The sequence below is a fragment of the Toxotes jaculatrix genome, chromosome 6 (assembly GCF_017976425.1).
Source record: "Toxotes jaculatrix isolate fToxJac2 chromosome 6, fToxJac2.pri, whole genome shotgun sequence".
Lineage (NCBI taxonomy): Eukaryota > Metazoa > Chordata > Actinopteri > Toxotidae > Toxotes > Toxotes jaculatrix.
The window spans coordinates 22,581,797-22,599,211 of record NC_054399.1 but is presented as its reverse complement, the minus strand read 5'-3'; the positions used below and the strand labels follow the sequence as shown (position 1 = coordinate 22,599,211).

Sequence of the window (17,415 nt, the reverse complement as noted above, 5' to 3'; positions counted from 1 at the left end):
AATAAGGTATTTTTTTTATACTTAATAAAACTGGGTAAAATACTCCTAAGATAAGACTTGATGAACAAACAAAATGAAAACAGCAGAATAAAGTGTGCTATCAGTTAAAGAAAGGCCTTTTAAAAACAACAACAACAACAACAATAATAACAACATTTGAGAAGTGATTTATAAGATATTCACACAGGGAGTCCAGAGATCCTGACTGCAAAGGTCCAGCCTCCTTTAGTCGTGAGCTGGGTCTTAGGAACAGCCAGGGGAGCCCTGCCAAAGGACCTGAGGCTGAGCTCTGGTTTGTAGGGGAGCAATAACTCATCTAACTGAGACAACATAAAAGCATGTATGACGAGATCAAGATCAGATCGAAAGAGAACATGGATGAAAATACTGATCATAAAATCCCAGAAATGAAAGATGACAGTTTCAAACTGCTGGTGAAACCAAATATATTCAGTTCAGTGTCACCTAAGCCAAAGAAAAACAGCAAATTCTCACCTCTAATAACCTGGAACCAGAGCCTGTTTGGCTCTGTTTGCTTGAGAAATGAAACAAACCAATAACCAAATATCCAAATAATAATAATGAAAATGTCACCCACTTTCTTCATGAAAGATTTAATTATAGAAAAAATTACATTGAAATTTAAAGTAAAAATATGAACTTAACTCACAGAATTGCACAATTAATTCATCAGTTGTGAACCTCATGAGAACAGGGTACAAATTAAATAAGTGAGATTTATTAAATACTTGCAGTGACCTTACAGTCAGTCAGTCAGTTTGCTTCACTGTCTCAGTCAATCTTCCAGAAAGTTTCCCACCAGTTTGTTGAATTCATCAGCGTACCTCAGGTGGAGATTGTGTTTCCCCTCTGGCATCAGATGTAATCTAGATATTGGACAGTACACACAAGTTGCATGCCATTTTATGACTTAAATGTACCTGTAGCATGGTTGCTGTTAAAATGTGTATTTGTGTGATCGTTCTCACCGTGATCCTTTGATGTGTTTGAGGAGGTACTGTGGGTGGAAGCTGGGCACCATGGGGTCTTTCTCTCCGTGAATGATGAGGGTTGGACAGGTGATGAGGGGAAGAAGCTCCATGCAGATACTCCCTAACCAGAGGACATTAAAGAGACCACTCTTGGCTTTGCTCTTTTCATCTGGAATTTATTTTTAGGGTTGAAAAGTAAGTTGTTTGGCATAATAGAGGGAATATTACGCCTGTAGATGGACCCTTTGTGTGGAAAACACTTTGGAGTCATAACCACAAGTGTTAATCAATGCAGTGTAAACAGCTGTTGCAGTGAAATGTGGATCCTAAAAAGCTTTGCACAGACAGAATCTGGAGACTTAGATCTTTCAAGTAATTAATAAGTTGTCATGGTTGTGTGAAGACTGAGTCTAGTACAAAACACCTAAAATAGCACTGTCAAGTTAATTAGAGAAATTTCATTGCAAAACCTTTTTTGTTTTTTATCAGTTATGGCAGTTTTCAGTCACAGGTTGCTCAACTCGACTTGTGTACTTATTAGTCACTACCAGCATGAATTCAGTACCTTCAGATCTTTTTGCAAACTGTGCGATCCCATCCACCCAGGCCTCCCAGGTTTTAGCAAAGACCTCGGCTCCATAAACCTCCTCCATGGGCTGCCTCATTCTCACACTCCACTTGGAGACGTCGCGCACCGCTGGGTGGTCCCACACACACACAGGCACACACACAAACAACAACAAACAGACATGCACACAAAAACAGTTGCAAAACACAGATCAACCCACAGATCAAAAAAAGATCATGTTGTGCACAGTTAGACGTAGAATGTGGAGTACCATCGTAAAGCTTGAGATCCTGCTGGGAAACAAAGGCATTGGATCCCCATACAACCATCTTGTTGATCAGGTCGGGGTTTCTTGCTGCTGCAATCAGAGCAGTGATTCCTCCATCACTCCACCCCAGCAGAGAGAACCTGCCAAAGCCCAGCGCCTACCAAAGAAATGACAAATACTGTACATCACAAACAAACTGCACACATGTTACTGCAGCTTCAAAATGCTGTCTGAGGGGACAGGAGGCATTCAGCGAGGCCGCTGGTGGGAACCACCACCTCTGTGGATCATAGTCGGGTTAGGCTGAGAGAGAACGGTGAGGAATAACATCCAGATTCCTGCTGCAGTTTCATTCTGTGCACGACTGCTAAAAAATGACTGCCCAAACTAGATTTCTGCTGTCGCAAATAAATAAATACTCCCACTCACTTTAACATGAGTTGATCAAAACTCATATCCAATAAAGTTTTCATTATTTGTCTGTCTCCAGATATTAGTCCGTATATTCATTCATCTGGAATGACAATCAAACACTGCAATAGTCTTACTTTACAGTTTCCTCTAACACTACACTGAACACTTAGCTGAGAATACAACTATCAATATGTGTGTAGAACTTTTTAATCTGTGCACCTGGAAGTTCACATCTGTATCTCTTTCTATCATATGATCCAGATTCAGATTTGTAATAAATACAATGAGCTGCTGAATTGACTGATTATACCTTCATCAGATCTACTGCGTCCTTTGCATCTCGCTCAAAGAAGTCAGGGGGAAAGTCTCTGTCTGGGGGACGGGATTGTCCATAACCACGGGGGTCCCAGCCAACTACAGTGAAGTGTTCTTTGTTGAGAGACTTAAGCTGAGGACCAAAATCTGTCCTCGCACTTCCTGTGGTAGAAAAGACCAAACTGGTTTTCACATGAGGATGCATTGTACTATAATCTGAATTAAGAAGATGTTACCCTTAAAAAAAAAATCAGATCTTGTGTTTCTCATGGACTGACAGGAAGTCCCTTCTTTAACGAAGAGGAAGAGGAAGAGGATGGATGTGCTTGTATTTACCCAGCGCTCCAGGAAGCAACAGCACCGCATGTTTCCCTCTGCCTGTCTGCTCGTAGTACAGATCCACTCCGTTAACATGCTGCCTGCCTGAGGCCACTGAAGAGCTGCAGGGAAACAGACAGCTAAACTGTGGCTTTAGTGGCCACAGTGATAGAAGAGAGTAGAACAGATCTGTCCTGACAGTCACAGTAAAAACAACAACAATCATATCGTAGACCTTGGCAAGGAACAGTTGAAATCAGCCATAATAACATTAGAACATGGTTTCACTGGGCTTGAAAAAGGAAATTCAACACAGGCTCAGCACCTTGGTCCCCACAGGCCGTAACGACAGCTTCTGTTTAAAACTTTCATGTAATTTTGACTGAATCTTGACGTGTGACATTATCCTTATACTATATAAATGTCTGTTGTTTCTTTACTTGCTTCACTGTTTGTGCCTCCAGGTCACTGTGACCTGCTGTTAAACATTACTCACACTGTGGAGGACGTCTGACGGGAACATGTCGGCAGAGATACTTTAATGAAACACGAAGCTGCACTGACGGTGACTGCTTTGCTTGTTGTATTGGAGGGACACCTACTTACAAAAAAGTGACCTGGAAAATTCATTAGTTGAGAAAAAGTCCTGTGGACTTTTCCGGGTATTGCGCAGGCATTCAAAATGTCCTCCCACCATTCCTACCATACCAGGTAAGGTCCTGCAGGACTTTGGTGGATCTGTGGGGTGTTTACACATGTCTTAAAGTAAAGTTCACTGCCCAAAGTGACTTCTTCGTCACTTTGTCTCTGTAATTTCAGGGCAGTGCTCTAAAAGCTAAAAGAGCACGTATGCTCAGCCATCCTCTCCTAAATAAACAAATGTTAAATTAATAAAAAATTATAGATAAATAAGTTTACTTCATTGGTACGTTGTTATCTTGAGAAGAAAAAAAACACCTCCAACATTTACGCCCATGCTTGATTAATCATGAAATTCTTTCCACACTTGGCATCAGACCTTCAAAAGTATAACTGTGGCTCACAGGCTTTTTATTCTTTTTTTTTTTTTTTTTTAGAACATCTTACATTGTAGGGATTCTAACGCCCCCCAAAATAGACTATTTACAAGTATTAATAAAAACTACTAAAATACTACTACTACTGTTAATAATAATAATAGTTATAATAAGGATCCATCATAAATTTACAATTAACAGTGGTGAAGAGCGACATGTGGGTGTTTCCCCATAGATTTGAATACTACAGCAACATTACTCCGTGCACACTGCATAGTGCACTGCCTGGAGATACTACGCCATCTAGTGGATGTAAATCAAATGATCAAACCCTGAGAGAAATACGAACATGCTGCCAAACGCAGAGGAGGCATTTCCTGCTTTGTTACTGCAGCAGTCGGTGGTTTAAGGTCCACGTCTGAAGAATCGTGACTATAAAGGTGCAGATGTCAACACAGTGAAAACAGTTACCAGTATGGCTGCATCGCTGTCGTGGCTCTGTTAATGTGGGCTCTGCATTTAAAGAAACGTCCTCCGAGCAGAAATAACGCCATGACTCAGAGGTGCGCACAGACGCAGCGGCTCTTCTCTGCAGGTCAAACACTGATCAAAGTCTCTTCCTGACCGAAGACCGTGGAATCCTGCGCCGAAACTCTTCACTTTAGGGAACTCAGGAAGCTGAATTCACCTCGGCACTTTCCACGTCTTCTTTAGTGACAGACAAAAAAAAAAAAAAAAAAAAAAAAAATTAAAGCGAAAGTACGAAAACGAACCGAGCGACACCTTTCACCCAAAGGTTGATTTATTACTGGATATTCTGCTTTATTTTAGTAATTTCATTAGAAGTTTCATAATGATTGTTGTTTATCTTGTCTTGTCCTGTTTCCAGAAGAATTTCCTTGAAAGAACGTCTCCACTGAAACCCAGCAAAACATTGATTTAGGCTTCAGTTAATTTCTTGTCAGAAACTTTATTTTTCTTTCCCTGGAATTATTTTTAAAGGAAGATTTTTGTACATATTTTTTTCCTCCCTCTCCAGAAACTGTTTACACATTTGATGATGGTATCAAAATATGGAAATTACCAAGAAGCATTGTTATTGCAGCAAATAAGGAACTATTCTGTGTTACTGACAGACAAAGAAATGTAGAGTATGTTATAATACATTCATACTGACTTTAATTATGTCTGGGGTCAGTTAGACCTCAGGGTGTGGACCTTTATTTTCATTTTCATTATCACCTCATCTCTCTCTCTCCCTCTTCCTTCCTGTCTCCTCTGTGCTGTCGTTTGTCTAATAAAACAATAAAATAGCCTTCATTTATCCTCCAGTGACCTGTAATATTTGAAGCAAATTTCATGACAATCCACCTGACAGTTGTCAAACCATTTTCTCACAGAAACAAAAATGTCAACTTCGTGGTGGCACCAGACAAGACTGAAAGTCTTTGGGATACAACGTCTGTGACGTCTTTACAAAGTTTCGTGGCAATGCATCGAACAGTTTTGGAGGTTTTACAGTGTCTGGATCACAGCGGTGGAGTCGATATTGATCCTGGCTCCAGATTCTCACATGTGAAGATTTGCTGCTTTTCTATCTTTTCTATCACAGTAACAACAACAACAACAACAACAACAACAACAACAATAATAATAATAATTTGGGGCTTTGGATTATTGGTTGAATAAAACAAGTTTGGAAATTGCAGTGGCCAGTTTTCAATATCCCCTGGTGTGTAACAGACTAACTAGTTAATCAATAAAGTGAGGAAATAATTATTACATAAATTGATTAAGAGAATAACTTAGTCGCAGTGATAAAATAACCATCCATATAGACTCTACAGTGTTGCTTTGTTGTAGCACCAGCTTATCATCTGCTGGGCGTAACGTCTGAAGTCGTCTCTCTTCTTCCTCTTTTTAAAGACAAATTTAATCATCAGCATGCTACATCCTTTAGTGGGCTATCTAAACAGCACAGCCTCCACTCCGTCCACCCACACACACAGACACACACCTACGCAGTGATGTTCTGACGAAGGTGTTTTTATACACCATCGATTCACAAAGGTCTCGTGTTTCTGATGTGTGATGAGTCTGTTTATCAATGGGTTTGACCTCGTGGTGAGCTGCTCGTACCTAGCTCTGTGAGGCAGACAAGCAGCTTTTTGTAAACGCCTCCACTCTGCTCTGCCTGTCACTGCGTATGAGCTGTGCCACACATTGAACCACACACAGGAACACAAAACAAAGCGACAAACCCGGGCTAAAAATACCTCGATCAACTCAGAGAGACGTGTCGAAGCTACAGCAGAATTTACTGGAAATGCAGTGACTGATGCAGATTCCAGTGGATGTCCACTGAGAAGCAACACACAGCTTAAAATAAAAGGGGGAATTCTTAGATCTAAAATACAATCACATTTATGAGCAGTACTCATAAAATTACAAGACATCATGACCTAAAAAGTTAAGAAAATAATGCTAAATACCAGGATTTGTTGCTCCTCCCTGGGTTATTTTATGATATTCTGGGGGAGGGGTTTTCATGGCAGCATGGCTTTAGAGATCGCAGTGTCTGTCTTTCAGGTCATCTGTTCACCACTGAAAACACTTGGCAACTGTTCGATGGATTTCCACAAATTTTTGTACAAGCATTCAATGTCCTCAGATGATGAATCCTACAGACTTTGGTGATTGACCTTTTCTTTGGCCCCTTCATTAGGCTGGCATCTTTGTTTTGGGCCTTGACAAATATTGGGATGACTGACATCATTAATTCGGTTCAGATAAAAAATATGTTGACATTTACTACATGAACTGGCACATAAAAATACATCAAACCCCTCAGAGCAATTTTTCAAAGATGAGGCAGGACTTACTGGAAATGCTGTGACTGAAGTACATTCAAGTGGTCGTCCACTGAGAATCAACTCATAGTTTAAGCTAAATGGGGAATTTGTACTTCAAAGACAGCTGCCCTGTCTTATTAACCTTGAGACTGTTGATCAAAATGAGATTAATTGCAAGTGGTTTGTAATTTGAGCCTCATTCAGATGTGGTCCTTGTACGGTTTAACAGCTCAGCAGATAGTGATAGCCAGACTTCACCCAGTGCTGGATCTGTTCTTTGCTGCTCTCTGGCCCACAACCATCTTTGTCTGGTTGGTATGTGCCTACCCAGGGTCCTATGACCCACTCCTGGGTCTAAATATAAATATCCAAGCAGTGGGACCCACTGCTAAGGTCACATTACGTCATCTCAAGCAGCACATTCTCAGTGAAATAGCAGAGGGGGCATGAGCCACGGCCGGGTCGAGGGCTTTGTGATATCTTGGCTCTCACAAAGAAGTCGTCAGAGGCGGTGGTTTGAAAATAATGTGACGCAGTCAGAGCTTGTGACTGATCATCTTCTTGTTGACGGGGTTTGGCAGGAGCTAAATGCTGCTGGAGCACTGGATGATGCAGTCTGAGGAACTCTGAACTTGCTCCCTGAAGCCAAAATTTTCATATTCTGACCTGAAATTTGTCGTGAACCTGATGCTGATTTCCTGAGACCTTTGGCAGACATGGGTAATGGAATAAACAAGGTACAGAATCATGTAGTGTGGACTGACTCTACAAAAATATTCAAAGCATAAATACCTGTCTTGTCCGCTGTTGTTTTACTTTAACAACTTCTGCGTTCTCCATTAAACTCAGCGTCAAACTTTCTACAGGTCCTGCCTGATCTGTTTATTGGAAATATCAAAGGTAAGTTGTCCTGCCTTTTGTCATTTGAGTAAAGAATTGATTTATTTTCAGGATAAAGTAGTAGAGTGTGTTTCAGTTCCTCATATGGGGGGGCATGTGGTGAGATGCTACACTGAGCTCGGTTTCTATAGAGTGGAGAGGTCACAGTGCAGAGCAGAATGATTGAAGCAGTGTATTTTGATGTTAAAAAAATATTGCAGCGTGTTTTTTGCCTGTGCGACATGTGTGTGTTTTGCGGGGGTTGGTGTGTAACTCTTTCTCTTTCAGCAGCTGGAGGAAACAAATTATTTCTGAAGGCTGCTCTGAGTATGCGAGGGTTGTAGTGGGAGGGGATGCCCCGTGGTGTGGGGGTGTCCCCAGCGTAAACTGCATTCCACATCTTTCCATAAAGCAGCAAAAAAATTTCATTAGGTTTCTTTTTTTGTTTTTTTTAAATCCGTATCTACATGTAAAAGTGACAACACAGGAAATTTGTAAAAATACGGACCTTTTTGTACACAAGACACGTTCAGTGAATCACGGTCAAACAGGAAACCTGACTCCTTTCATGTCAGCCAGGCTTTTGATTTTGTTTTATCAACATGACATAACGTATTTTACATTATCCTGGACTCTCTGTCTGAGTATAACACAAGCAGTTAAGGCGGGAAAACTGCATTATAGATTAAAAAAATGCCTTTTGTTGCATTATTCCATTGAGACTTCAGATATCTGCACCGCTTTTGAATGATCTTCACAGAATGAAAGGCCAACACGCAGCACAGCAACTGAATTTCTGCCTGTCCCTTTTACTATAAATATTTACTGTATAAAGAAATCAATACGACATTTAATAAAGAAGAAAACTGAGTTGAGTTTGTTTTTATGGCTGGATTTAGCCACTGTGGAATGAAACTGAATAACAAGCTGAGGCTTTCTGGCTTTCTGTTTGATCTTTATCTTTTTGTTGTTGCTGCCATTTTCTAAAAAAAAAAATTCTATTGCTTAATAATTTTTTTTTTAATGTTAAAACAGGTGCCAAAAAGTTTCTGGACAGTGCCACTGCTCTCTGTTACCAGCTTCACTGTGAAATCAACACCCTGACAACCTATAAAAATATTTCTCTCATGACCAACACACATTTTATGACCTTGAAGTCACTGGCTGACAGTGACTTGAGATTGTGTTTCCTCTGCAAGTGTGTTGTGCATTTATACTCAGTAGGCCACTCAGATGTTTTTTTCCTTTTTGTGTTGTAAACTGTTGTTTCTGTCTCACAGTTTTTATACGAAAGACATGTGAAATAGGATTCCTGTAATTAATTTAGCAGGCAGGGGGGCTCAGCACAGACTCATCATGGTCTTGTATAGGTGTCATCATCAGCATCCTGCAAACTTGCAAAGCATGAGAAAGAAGTGTTCAAGACACATCTGTCCAAGGTAGAAAACATTTGGCTTCCTTTCAAAGAACAAAATTTGATTAGAACTAATACTGTTTCTTGCTTTTGGGCCAAGCTGTTGGACTGTTTTAGAAACACTGGTTTTCCGGTTTTTCTTTCAGTTCAAGACAAGAGCAAACCTTTTAAGCCATGAGGCCACATTTGCTTGGGAGACGTTTGAGAAGGGGGGTTGTTGTTGGGTAGAAAAGGCTTTATTTAGGTTAGAACCTATATGAAATGATTTGTGATTGGGTGGGGGCCGTACTTGCAGTTTCTTGACTTTCTTTGCGATCCACAGATGCACAAGACAGGGAGCTGTTGGCACGACACAATATCACCCACATCCTGTCAATCCATGATGCAGCTGCACCCATCCTGGAGGTGAGCTGTCTTCTCTGTGTGTCTCTAATATCGGTCTGTGTGACCCTGTGACCCCCCAACACTACTCCAGCCATAAAGTACACAGCCTCAGGGCGTAGTTTCTCCCCTAAATGTCCCTGCTGCTTAGTACTCATACTGAAAGTGTGAAATGTTGGCATCAGCACAGAAGTGCCATGTCGTCTTTTCATGACCTAACAATTTCGTAGGGCTTCAATTTGCAATTTTTTTAATCTTAATTCATTTATGTGCAGAGTGATTTTCTAATTACTCAATTAATTAAATCTGAAAAATGCCCACTCACAGTCTCCCAGAGCCCAAAGCGATTATTCAGGCTTCAGTGTGAAAAGAGACAGAGAGAAAAAAAGAAGAACCTCACATTTAAACATGAAACCAGCAGAGTTTTGAGATTTTATGTTTGAAAAATGATTAAATTGATCATCAGCCTCGTTGTCTTCTGAGGGGTCCTTCTCTTCATCAGTGTCATTGTTATATTAAATAAGGTCTCTCTAATTTATAAACATGGAGGGAACAGGATGTAATATAATATAGTTTACAGAAAAGTCAGATTTTTATCAAAGACTTTTGCAATAGACCACTTCAATAGGTGTGAAAGTCAGATGTTCTTATTTTCAATTTTGCACAGACTTTTCTTTTGATTTGTCAGTCACAAGACCTGGAATTCACCAGGTTTCACCAAATAAGCAGTTTTCTGAATTACTGTGACACTGTGTGGGATCTCAGTGAATATCTGAGAATTTCTCTGCAGTTTTCACTTGTGTGTGTTTGGGATGCAGCTGTAATGCAGATGCATGCCCCCTGTGTACTCTGTGGGATATTTTTTCGCACAAGATGTTTTTAGCACAGCACAGCTTGAAGTCCATAAAGTCTTGAAAGTGCAACTGCACAAAAAAAAGGTTTCTGGCTTTTCAATGCTGCATTTAGACATGTCAATTTGTGTACGAAAGAGCGGGAAAGGTGTTTTTCTTATGTGTACGTGAGTGAGCAAGTGTCAGGAGAGAAAGAGCTGATTCTGCAGTGAGAACCTGGTACACTGAAAGTAGCAGTTTGCCCTCATGGATTTACATTTGGTAACAGATGCAAGAATATACTTTCCTCTCATCTGCAATAATCTTTTATATAGTTATGACTGTACATTGTAAATAAATGATACAGGAGAAATAAAGCTTAGCTGTGTTGTTTCCCTCTGATGTTTTCTTCTCAGTTAAGCTACAGTAGATACAGCAGAGGTTCATTCAGCGTTTCACACTTTTGATGTATATGAGCCTGTAATTACCAACGTAATGATTCACTTGACTTTGGATTGGTTCATTGTCGTTTTATCTGAATGAATTAAACGCATCGCATCGAGACATTTTCCTCCCTCTGTCCGCATTTTTGAAAATCTTGAACTCGTCTGAGATCTTCAGTGTCCGCTTTCACAACTTTCATCTTTTCTTGTTGAAAGCGAGCATGAAAAGTATTCAGAGATTTCTGTACACTTTCTCCATCCATGCTAGTATGTTTCATTGAACACTGAAGAGAAACAGCAACTTGTATTACAGTATCACTACCCAAACTGGTCAACCACCAAAACTTTTTAAAAGGCCTTGGACTTGAAATTGCGTCTCAGCCTACAGACACGCTCTGAACTGTGCTGACATGCAATCAGCAGCTCATCAGCCTCTGCTGCTGCACAAATCTTGATCTTAACTGTAGGATTATTCTCGCGTGTGTACGTATCACGCAGATTTTTTTTTTAGTTCTGTGGCACAATGATGACTCAGGTCTGTTTAACCAGTATAGCCCAAATGGCCAGATGGGATGGTTTTATTTGCATACCTAACAGTCAAACTGCTGACTGATTGATTTCTTGGAAGACGACTTGATGGTTCCTGAGAGAGGAAGGTAAAATTTGCAACCACCAAACCTCTGAGATCAGATGCTCCATTTACTGTACAGCCCGTGGCCCTGATTAACATACTGCAAAATAAAATGACGAGGTCAGTTTAATGGAACAGTGGTATGAGCCTCCAAATGTCCTTTTCCAAGTAAAGAAAATTTCTGCACTTGTCCACAACTTGCATTCACATTATTTGGGATTTCTGTGATTTATTAATAATACCAGTGAGTCATGGTCACCATGAGCTTTAAGAATGACTGTGCAAAGATTTAAGAGTACTTCTCAGTATTTGTTTGCATAACCTGACTCTTCCTGTCAGCAATTACAAATTCCCTGACAGTCATACACGCTTCTTCAACATGTGCAGGTTTTATTAGAGTCAAAGTGTGTGTGCATGAGTACTTGGTCAGGGGGTGCGTGTCACAGCAGCCTGACCTGTCTGGATCACTTCCAGAGCTCAGTGTGTCCCAGAGGGCTCAGGGGTTTTCGCAGCAGTGCAGTCATAACGGGACAAGGTAGTTTCTGTCCACTGCATGTACCATCAGCTGCCAGGTGCACAGTGTGAAAAAAAAACACACACATACACACACATAGGCGAATATCGTTATGTCATGACCTACCAGTGCCGAGCAGCAGGGTCAGCGGGGCAAGGTTTCAGGGGCCGCCCCACACACCAAGGAACAGGAAGTGTGTTAAACCCGGTATTCAAACAAATGACCCTCTGAACTGTCATTTATTGCTGTACAGTATAGACTAATTTAACATGTTTGTCTGCTGGGAACATTTTGTCCTAACTACTCCCTCTCTCACCCTCTAGGGGATGACGTACCTGTGTATATGTGCTGCCGACCACTCTAAGCAAAACCTGTGAGTACTTTAAATATAATACGTGCACAATATGTATAAACAGTATGAGCTTTATGAGGCTCACAAATATTTTAAGGTTCTTCAATACTGGCTCTGATGTATCTACCATCCAATGACCTGTGGGAAGTATAAATTAAAAAAAAAAAAGTCCAGCAAAAGTCTTATTATAATTTCACATTTTTATGGCACAGAATGTGTGTTTTGTATTTAACAGACTGACCAATGTAAATCTATAATCTATAAATAAATCATAAAATCTATAAAGTCTTCTGGCTGGAGACAGGTTCAGAAATATTTGATGGAATAAACACTATTGGAAAACTCATCAACATAAAAAAATATGAGGCTGGAACCAAAACCAAATTAAATAATTTAGGCATCTAAGAAGTACTTTTCACGAAGCACTGTCATAAAAAATACTAATAAGATTTTACTGTGAAAGGCTTAAAGTTTTGAAAGTGTTTGAATTTGCTGTGTTCAATATGTGATAATACCACCAGGACTCAGTACTTCAGAGACAGCATCATGTTTATCCACGAGTCCCGTCTGAAAGGAGAGGGCTGCCTCGTTCACTGGTGAGTGAAAATAAATCCTAAAAATACCACTGGCTGGTTCCTTATTTGTGTATCAACGTACCTCATCTTTAAGTCACATGTTAAAACAATTCTTCACTTTAAAGGTTAAAGAGGAAGAGGATTTTTCTTGAGGGGTTTTTGAATTCTTTTCTAAGAAGATGAAATATTCCTTTGATATTTAAGTATTTACTGCATAGTGCCCTTCCTCAGTGTTTTTAAAATTAAAAATTAGAACATATCTTAATATAATATACAGTAAATTAAAGTATATAGTATGAAACTGGTGTCATTTGCATATGAGGATGCAGAAAGGAAGAAGCAAAAAAATTCTTATGCAGCTGTTTTTTGTTTATAATGATGAGTATTTGTCTCAAGGTGATTGCTGGCTGGAGGTCCTTATATTTTATTAACCCCATTTTCATTTTCAACCACATCACTGTCACCAGACAAAACCTGTCTGACAATAATTTTGGTTAATGCTTTCATGGTAAATTTCATCATCTTTCATCTTTTCTCATATCAAACATGCAAAATCAGGCATTTAACCACAGCTTTAGGAAAAAAGGGGTTTCACTTCTTTGTACACTAAAGAAGAGAATCTCACTACAGTATGTGATCATTACTACAACTGGCTTCGAGCTTTGAAGCTCTGTGCTCTCAGCGTGGCAGGAATGCGCCGCAGTGTGACTCTGGTGGTGGCCTACCTCATGACGGTGACGGGTCGCGGTTGGGTGGAGTCTCTGGCGGCGGTGAGGGCGGCCAGGCCGTGTGCAGGGCCGAACCTGGGCTTCCTGCGGCAGCTGGAGGAGTTTGAAAACACACAACTGTCAGAAGTGAGTGAAGCCTCACCGTTCTTACTTACAGTTATGATCCTTATGACTTTCATCACATATGAAACTCCAGTTTTTAATTTACCTTCAACAGTAGCCATTTATTTTATTTGCATTCTGTAGCTGCCTCTCTGCCCATGTCCACAGGAAACGTTGCATGTGATGTGAAACAGAGGACAGTGTTACCATGCTGGATGACATTGTTGACTGTCTTCTTCACATAAACAGTGTGATGTGATGAATCCTCTTCAGCCACGGTTTGTTTGGCAGCTCTGTAAAAAACATCATGACATAACGTGTCACATTGCATCTTGTGTCCTAATCCCTAAGTGCTCAACAGGTGCAAACACAAAAAAGGTTTTTCATAGTGGTCCATAGTGCATACCCAGTCAAAGAGGTGCCACTGAATCTAATCGAGCCCTGAGTAACAGCACGAGGCTGTGGAGGTCACACCCAAAACACACATTTCCCATTTACACAATCACTGAAAAAGGCACAGCTGTAAAATGGTGAATATACATATATATTTTTTTGGTTTTGAATGTGGAATCCAGTTCTCCTTAACACATATACGGATCTAATGGACATAATTTTGATAATATAGAATCAATTTGCATTGTTTGTGAAAAAGTGTGTATACACTGTTTGAAAGCTGCTGCTTTTTTAATGATTGTATGTTGGAAAATCTTTTTTCGGGGGGGGGGGTTAGTGGGTCATGTGATGCTGTCACTGCGCTGTGTGGCCTCACAGCGCAGTGATGTTCCAACAGAGAATATCAGATTAGCCGATCAAAGCAACGCTTGCTGCTCCCGGTGGTTGATCAATGTGTCATTTTGGCACTAGTATAACTAAAGACTGAGGTATAGTTCAAAAGGAACCAGTTCATACTATGTGTCATCCAGTCGTGGCACCTGCTTTGAATGGCAATACTTGAAGGAGGGGCCAATACCATGCCATCACAAGGTTTCCTTCCACCTGAGAGGAAACGCCAAAATTCTCTAAATATTGCAAAACAATGTTACTCTTCTAAAAGCTAAACATGACAAAGAGCAACGGAAACAGAGTTGGTGAATAAATCATGTCGTACATGGAGCGTGTGACCGAAACGTCCACTGAAGCTTCCACTGAAAAGCAGCAAACAGAGGCATCAGATCTGTGTGGAGAGATAATGAGACACTTTACTTAAATTAATAAATGAGACAAATATACAAGCCCCAGTTCCATTATCTTTCGCAGACTGTTTTTCACCATTTGAGGAGCTCTTTCAGTGTGTCTTCTCATCACTCGTCAGCAGTGGATGGAAACGTGCAATAATTTTCACTTTTTTTAACCTAATTTTTTCCAAATTTGATTAAAACTTGTGTAACATTTGGATGGAAACTCTCTTGTAGGGAAGGACAAGATGATGGGGCAGGCTTTCAGACTATCTCTCTTGGAATGCAACCATAATGTTACACTCATTTGTACATTCAAACAACACTGGGAAAACAACACTGTGTAAAGTGGGTGTGCTTGTTTGGTTGTTGCTTTTCTAAAGTTATAAAAATTCTTGAATAACTACAAATGTCACCACAACAATCAGGACTGAAAACCAAACCTCAATCGACCCTCCCTGCTGTCTTTACCTCAGTTTGGACACTTGCTCTGTCTCTTTGATTTGTCTAAGATTGTCCTTTTTGACACCTGAACGCCCAATTTTCTCTCCCCCTCCAGTATCGAGCCTGGTGGAAGGAGCGGTACGGGAAGAGCCCGTTCAATGACGACGAGGAGATCAAAGCTCTTTTAGCTCGGAAATCCAACTGCAGCAGCAACAGCGTTATACCCACAAGCATCAGTCCTGCTTTGGCCTCAGGTGGCACCTGAAAAAAATGTCTCAAGCCAGACTAGGCTCACCTCAGCTGAAGCTGAAGCAGCCAAGGACTGTGGGCCTCTGCATGGACCATTAAACCCAGTAAGACCAGATCAAGTGTTTGAGAAAACTTTCGTGATTGATCCTGCAGACAGGAGCCGCACCACAAACACTTGTCTCTTGGAAAATTCTGTTTCGATGTTGAATCTCATTTTTGCAGAATGGCTAAGCAATCATGTGATGGGGGGGGGTTTCATGTCATTATCTCGAGTCCCCTTCGTCATGTCATGTCCTTGCCTCTAACTGTCAAAACAACATGCAAGGGCAGTCAAGCATGAGACCAAGGAAATATGTACATACAGTCCACAGTGTGAACACATAATTAGCTGTGTGCACTCCCCCTGTCAGTTATGTTATGCTGTGTCTTGTACTTGAAATATGAGTATTACTTTCTATAGACAGTGTGAGAGCTGATAATCTTCCAGTAAAACACTATCAAAGGTGTGTTTGGTTTTGTTTGTATTGTGTAATGTCTAAAAACAAACTCAATTAATGCAGTAAAAACAAAGATTCAAAGAAAAAGCCTGAATAAGCTTCAGTGTTAATGATTCGCATCTACACACGACTCATATCAAAATTATTTACACATGTGAAACATTTGTGTTTTGTGAGACATGACAACATGAGACTTCATACATCATATGAGTGTTTTTAGAGAAGTAGTTCCCAACCTGATGGCTGAGACCCCAGTTTAAATTTGAGGGATCACAAAATGATTTACAAGACAGGAAAACAAAAAATAAAAAATAAAAAATAAAAAATAAAATGCACAAATTATGTATAATTCTTCCCTCTAATCTTTTGGTGTGAATTTCTGTTCAATTCGGGGGATTCACGCTTTTTGAAATAGTTCAAGCAAAAGGGGTGGGGGGGAAAGCCTTTTAGTCTTTGGTTGAACAACTCACAACTTGCCAGTGGTGGAAAGGAAATGTTCTGATCATTTACGCGAATAAAAGCAGCCATAACAGAATGTAAAATTATTCTGTTAAAAGCAGAAGTCCAGATTTCAAAATCTTTCTTAAGTAAAAATAAAGAAAGATTATCAGCAAAGTATTTCAAAAGTAAAAGCACTCATAAAAAAATGTCCCCTGTGACTCATGTATTTGTACATCTGACATTATTAGACTGTTCATGCTGATGCATCATATATATGTATATGTGTATACACACACACACACTGTTGTCCATAGGGTTGAAATAATTTTGTTTTCAGACACATTCCTCTTGTTATTCCTATTGATATACATCAGTAATCACATTGGAAGAGATTGATGAATATATAATATTCCAACAAATATCCCAACAGTGTGTGTACGTATATATATATACATACACATAGCTGCATTAAAGTACTGCTTATAAGTGAATGTATCAATAAATAGTCATGATCCAGTGATATGATTATATAACACATATAACACTTCACACTTCAAGTACTTTTGCTGCTAGTGCTTGGCTCTTATACTCTAAGTACACTAAGTACTTGTCCTTTACATGAGTATCTCCATTTTATACTTTATATTACATCAGATAGATGTAGTTACTAATTACTTGTCAGATTCGGATTTTATATTAAGTGGTTGAAAAATGGTAAAATGGTTAAAATCTCCACCTGCACCATCTTCAACATTAAAATACTGCTTACATGTTAATACATCAATGATGATAATCAATTAGTATAATTTGTTATATTACATACTACTGACAAAGGCCATTCAAGTACAGTGTGAATACTCTTAGTTAATTAAGTACATCTTGCTCACAGTACTTTTGCTGAAGGACAGGATCCGGACACCTCTTCCACCACTGTTTTCTTTGAGATGCTGTTAAAAATCTCTGTGGCCCATTTCAAAGGCTCCTCATATTGTTTCTGTATAACGGGCCTCACAGAGG

General features: G+C 39.9%; 2 protein-coding genes across 2 annotated transcripts; one reads left to right on the top strand and one right to left on the bottom strand.

Moving 5' to 3' along the window:
• Positions 1-91: 91 nt before the first annotated feature.
• bphl (biphenyl hydrolase like) lies at positions 92-4,595 on the bottom strand. The gene is made up of 7 exons (XM_041040751.1): positions 4,363-4,595; positions 2,894-2,997; positions 2,553-2,719; positions 1,832-1,985; positions 1,558-1,689; positions 990-1,113; positions 92-887 (listed from the first exon to the last, which is right to left on the bottom strand). The coding sequence occupies exons 1-7, from the start codon at positions 4,443-4,445 to the stop codon at positions 797-799; spliced, it is 855 nt and encodes a 284-aa protein (XP_040896685.1). The 5' UTR covers positions 4,446-4,595; the 3' UTR covers positions 92-796.
• A 2,652-nt stretch (positions 4,596-7,247) lies between these two features.
• On the top strand, positions 7,248-16,217 carry LOC121183424 (dual specificity protein phosphatase 22-B-like). Its single transcript, XM_041040489.1, has 7 exons — positions 7,248-7,480; positions 7,610-7,643; positions 9,359-9,441; positions 12,159-12,208; positions 12,709-12,783; positions 13,445-13,616; positions 15,327-16,217. The coding sequence occupies exons 1-7, from the start codon at positions 7,460-7,462 to the stop codon at positions 15,474-15,476; spliced, it is 585 nt and encodes a 194-aa protein (XP_040896423.1). The 5' UTR covers positions 7,248-7,459; the 3' UTR covers positions 15,477-16,217.
• Positions 16,218-17,415: the final 1,198 nt, after the last annotated feature.

Bases quoted from the DNA above. Each gene is read 5' to 3' on its own strand.
- bphl (XM_041040751.1), bottom strand. From the start codon at position 4,445: ATGGCGTTATTTCTGCTCGGAGGACGTTTCTTTAAATGCAGAGCCCAC. The intron at 2,720-2,893 runs GTAAATACAAGC...TTTCTACCACAG, and splicing joins GTTGCTTCCTGGAGCGCTGG to GAAGTGCGAGGACAGATTTT. The intron at 1,114-1,557 runs GTACTGAATTCA...TCCTCTGGTTAG, and splicing joins GTTTGCAAAAAGATCTGAAG to GGAGTATCTGCATGGAGCTT.
- LOC121183424 (XM_041040489.1), top strand. From the start codon at position 7,460: ATGGGTAATGGAATAAACAAG. The intron at 9,442-12,158 runs GTGAGCTGTCTT...CTCACCCTCTAG, and splicing joins CAGCTGCACCCATCCTGGAG to GGGATGACGTACCTGTGTAT. The intron at 13,617-15,326 runs GTGAGTGAAGCC...CTCCCCCTCCAG, and splicing joins AAAACACACAACTGTCAGAA to TATCGAGCCTGGTGGAAGGA.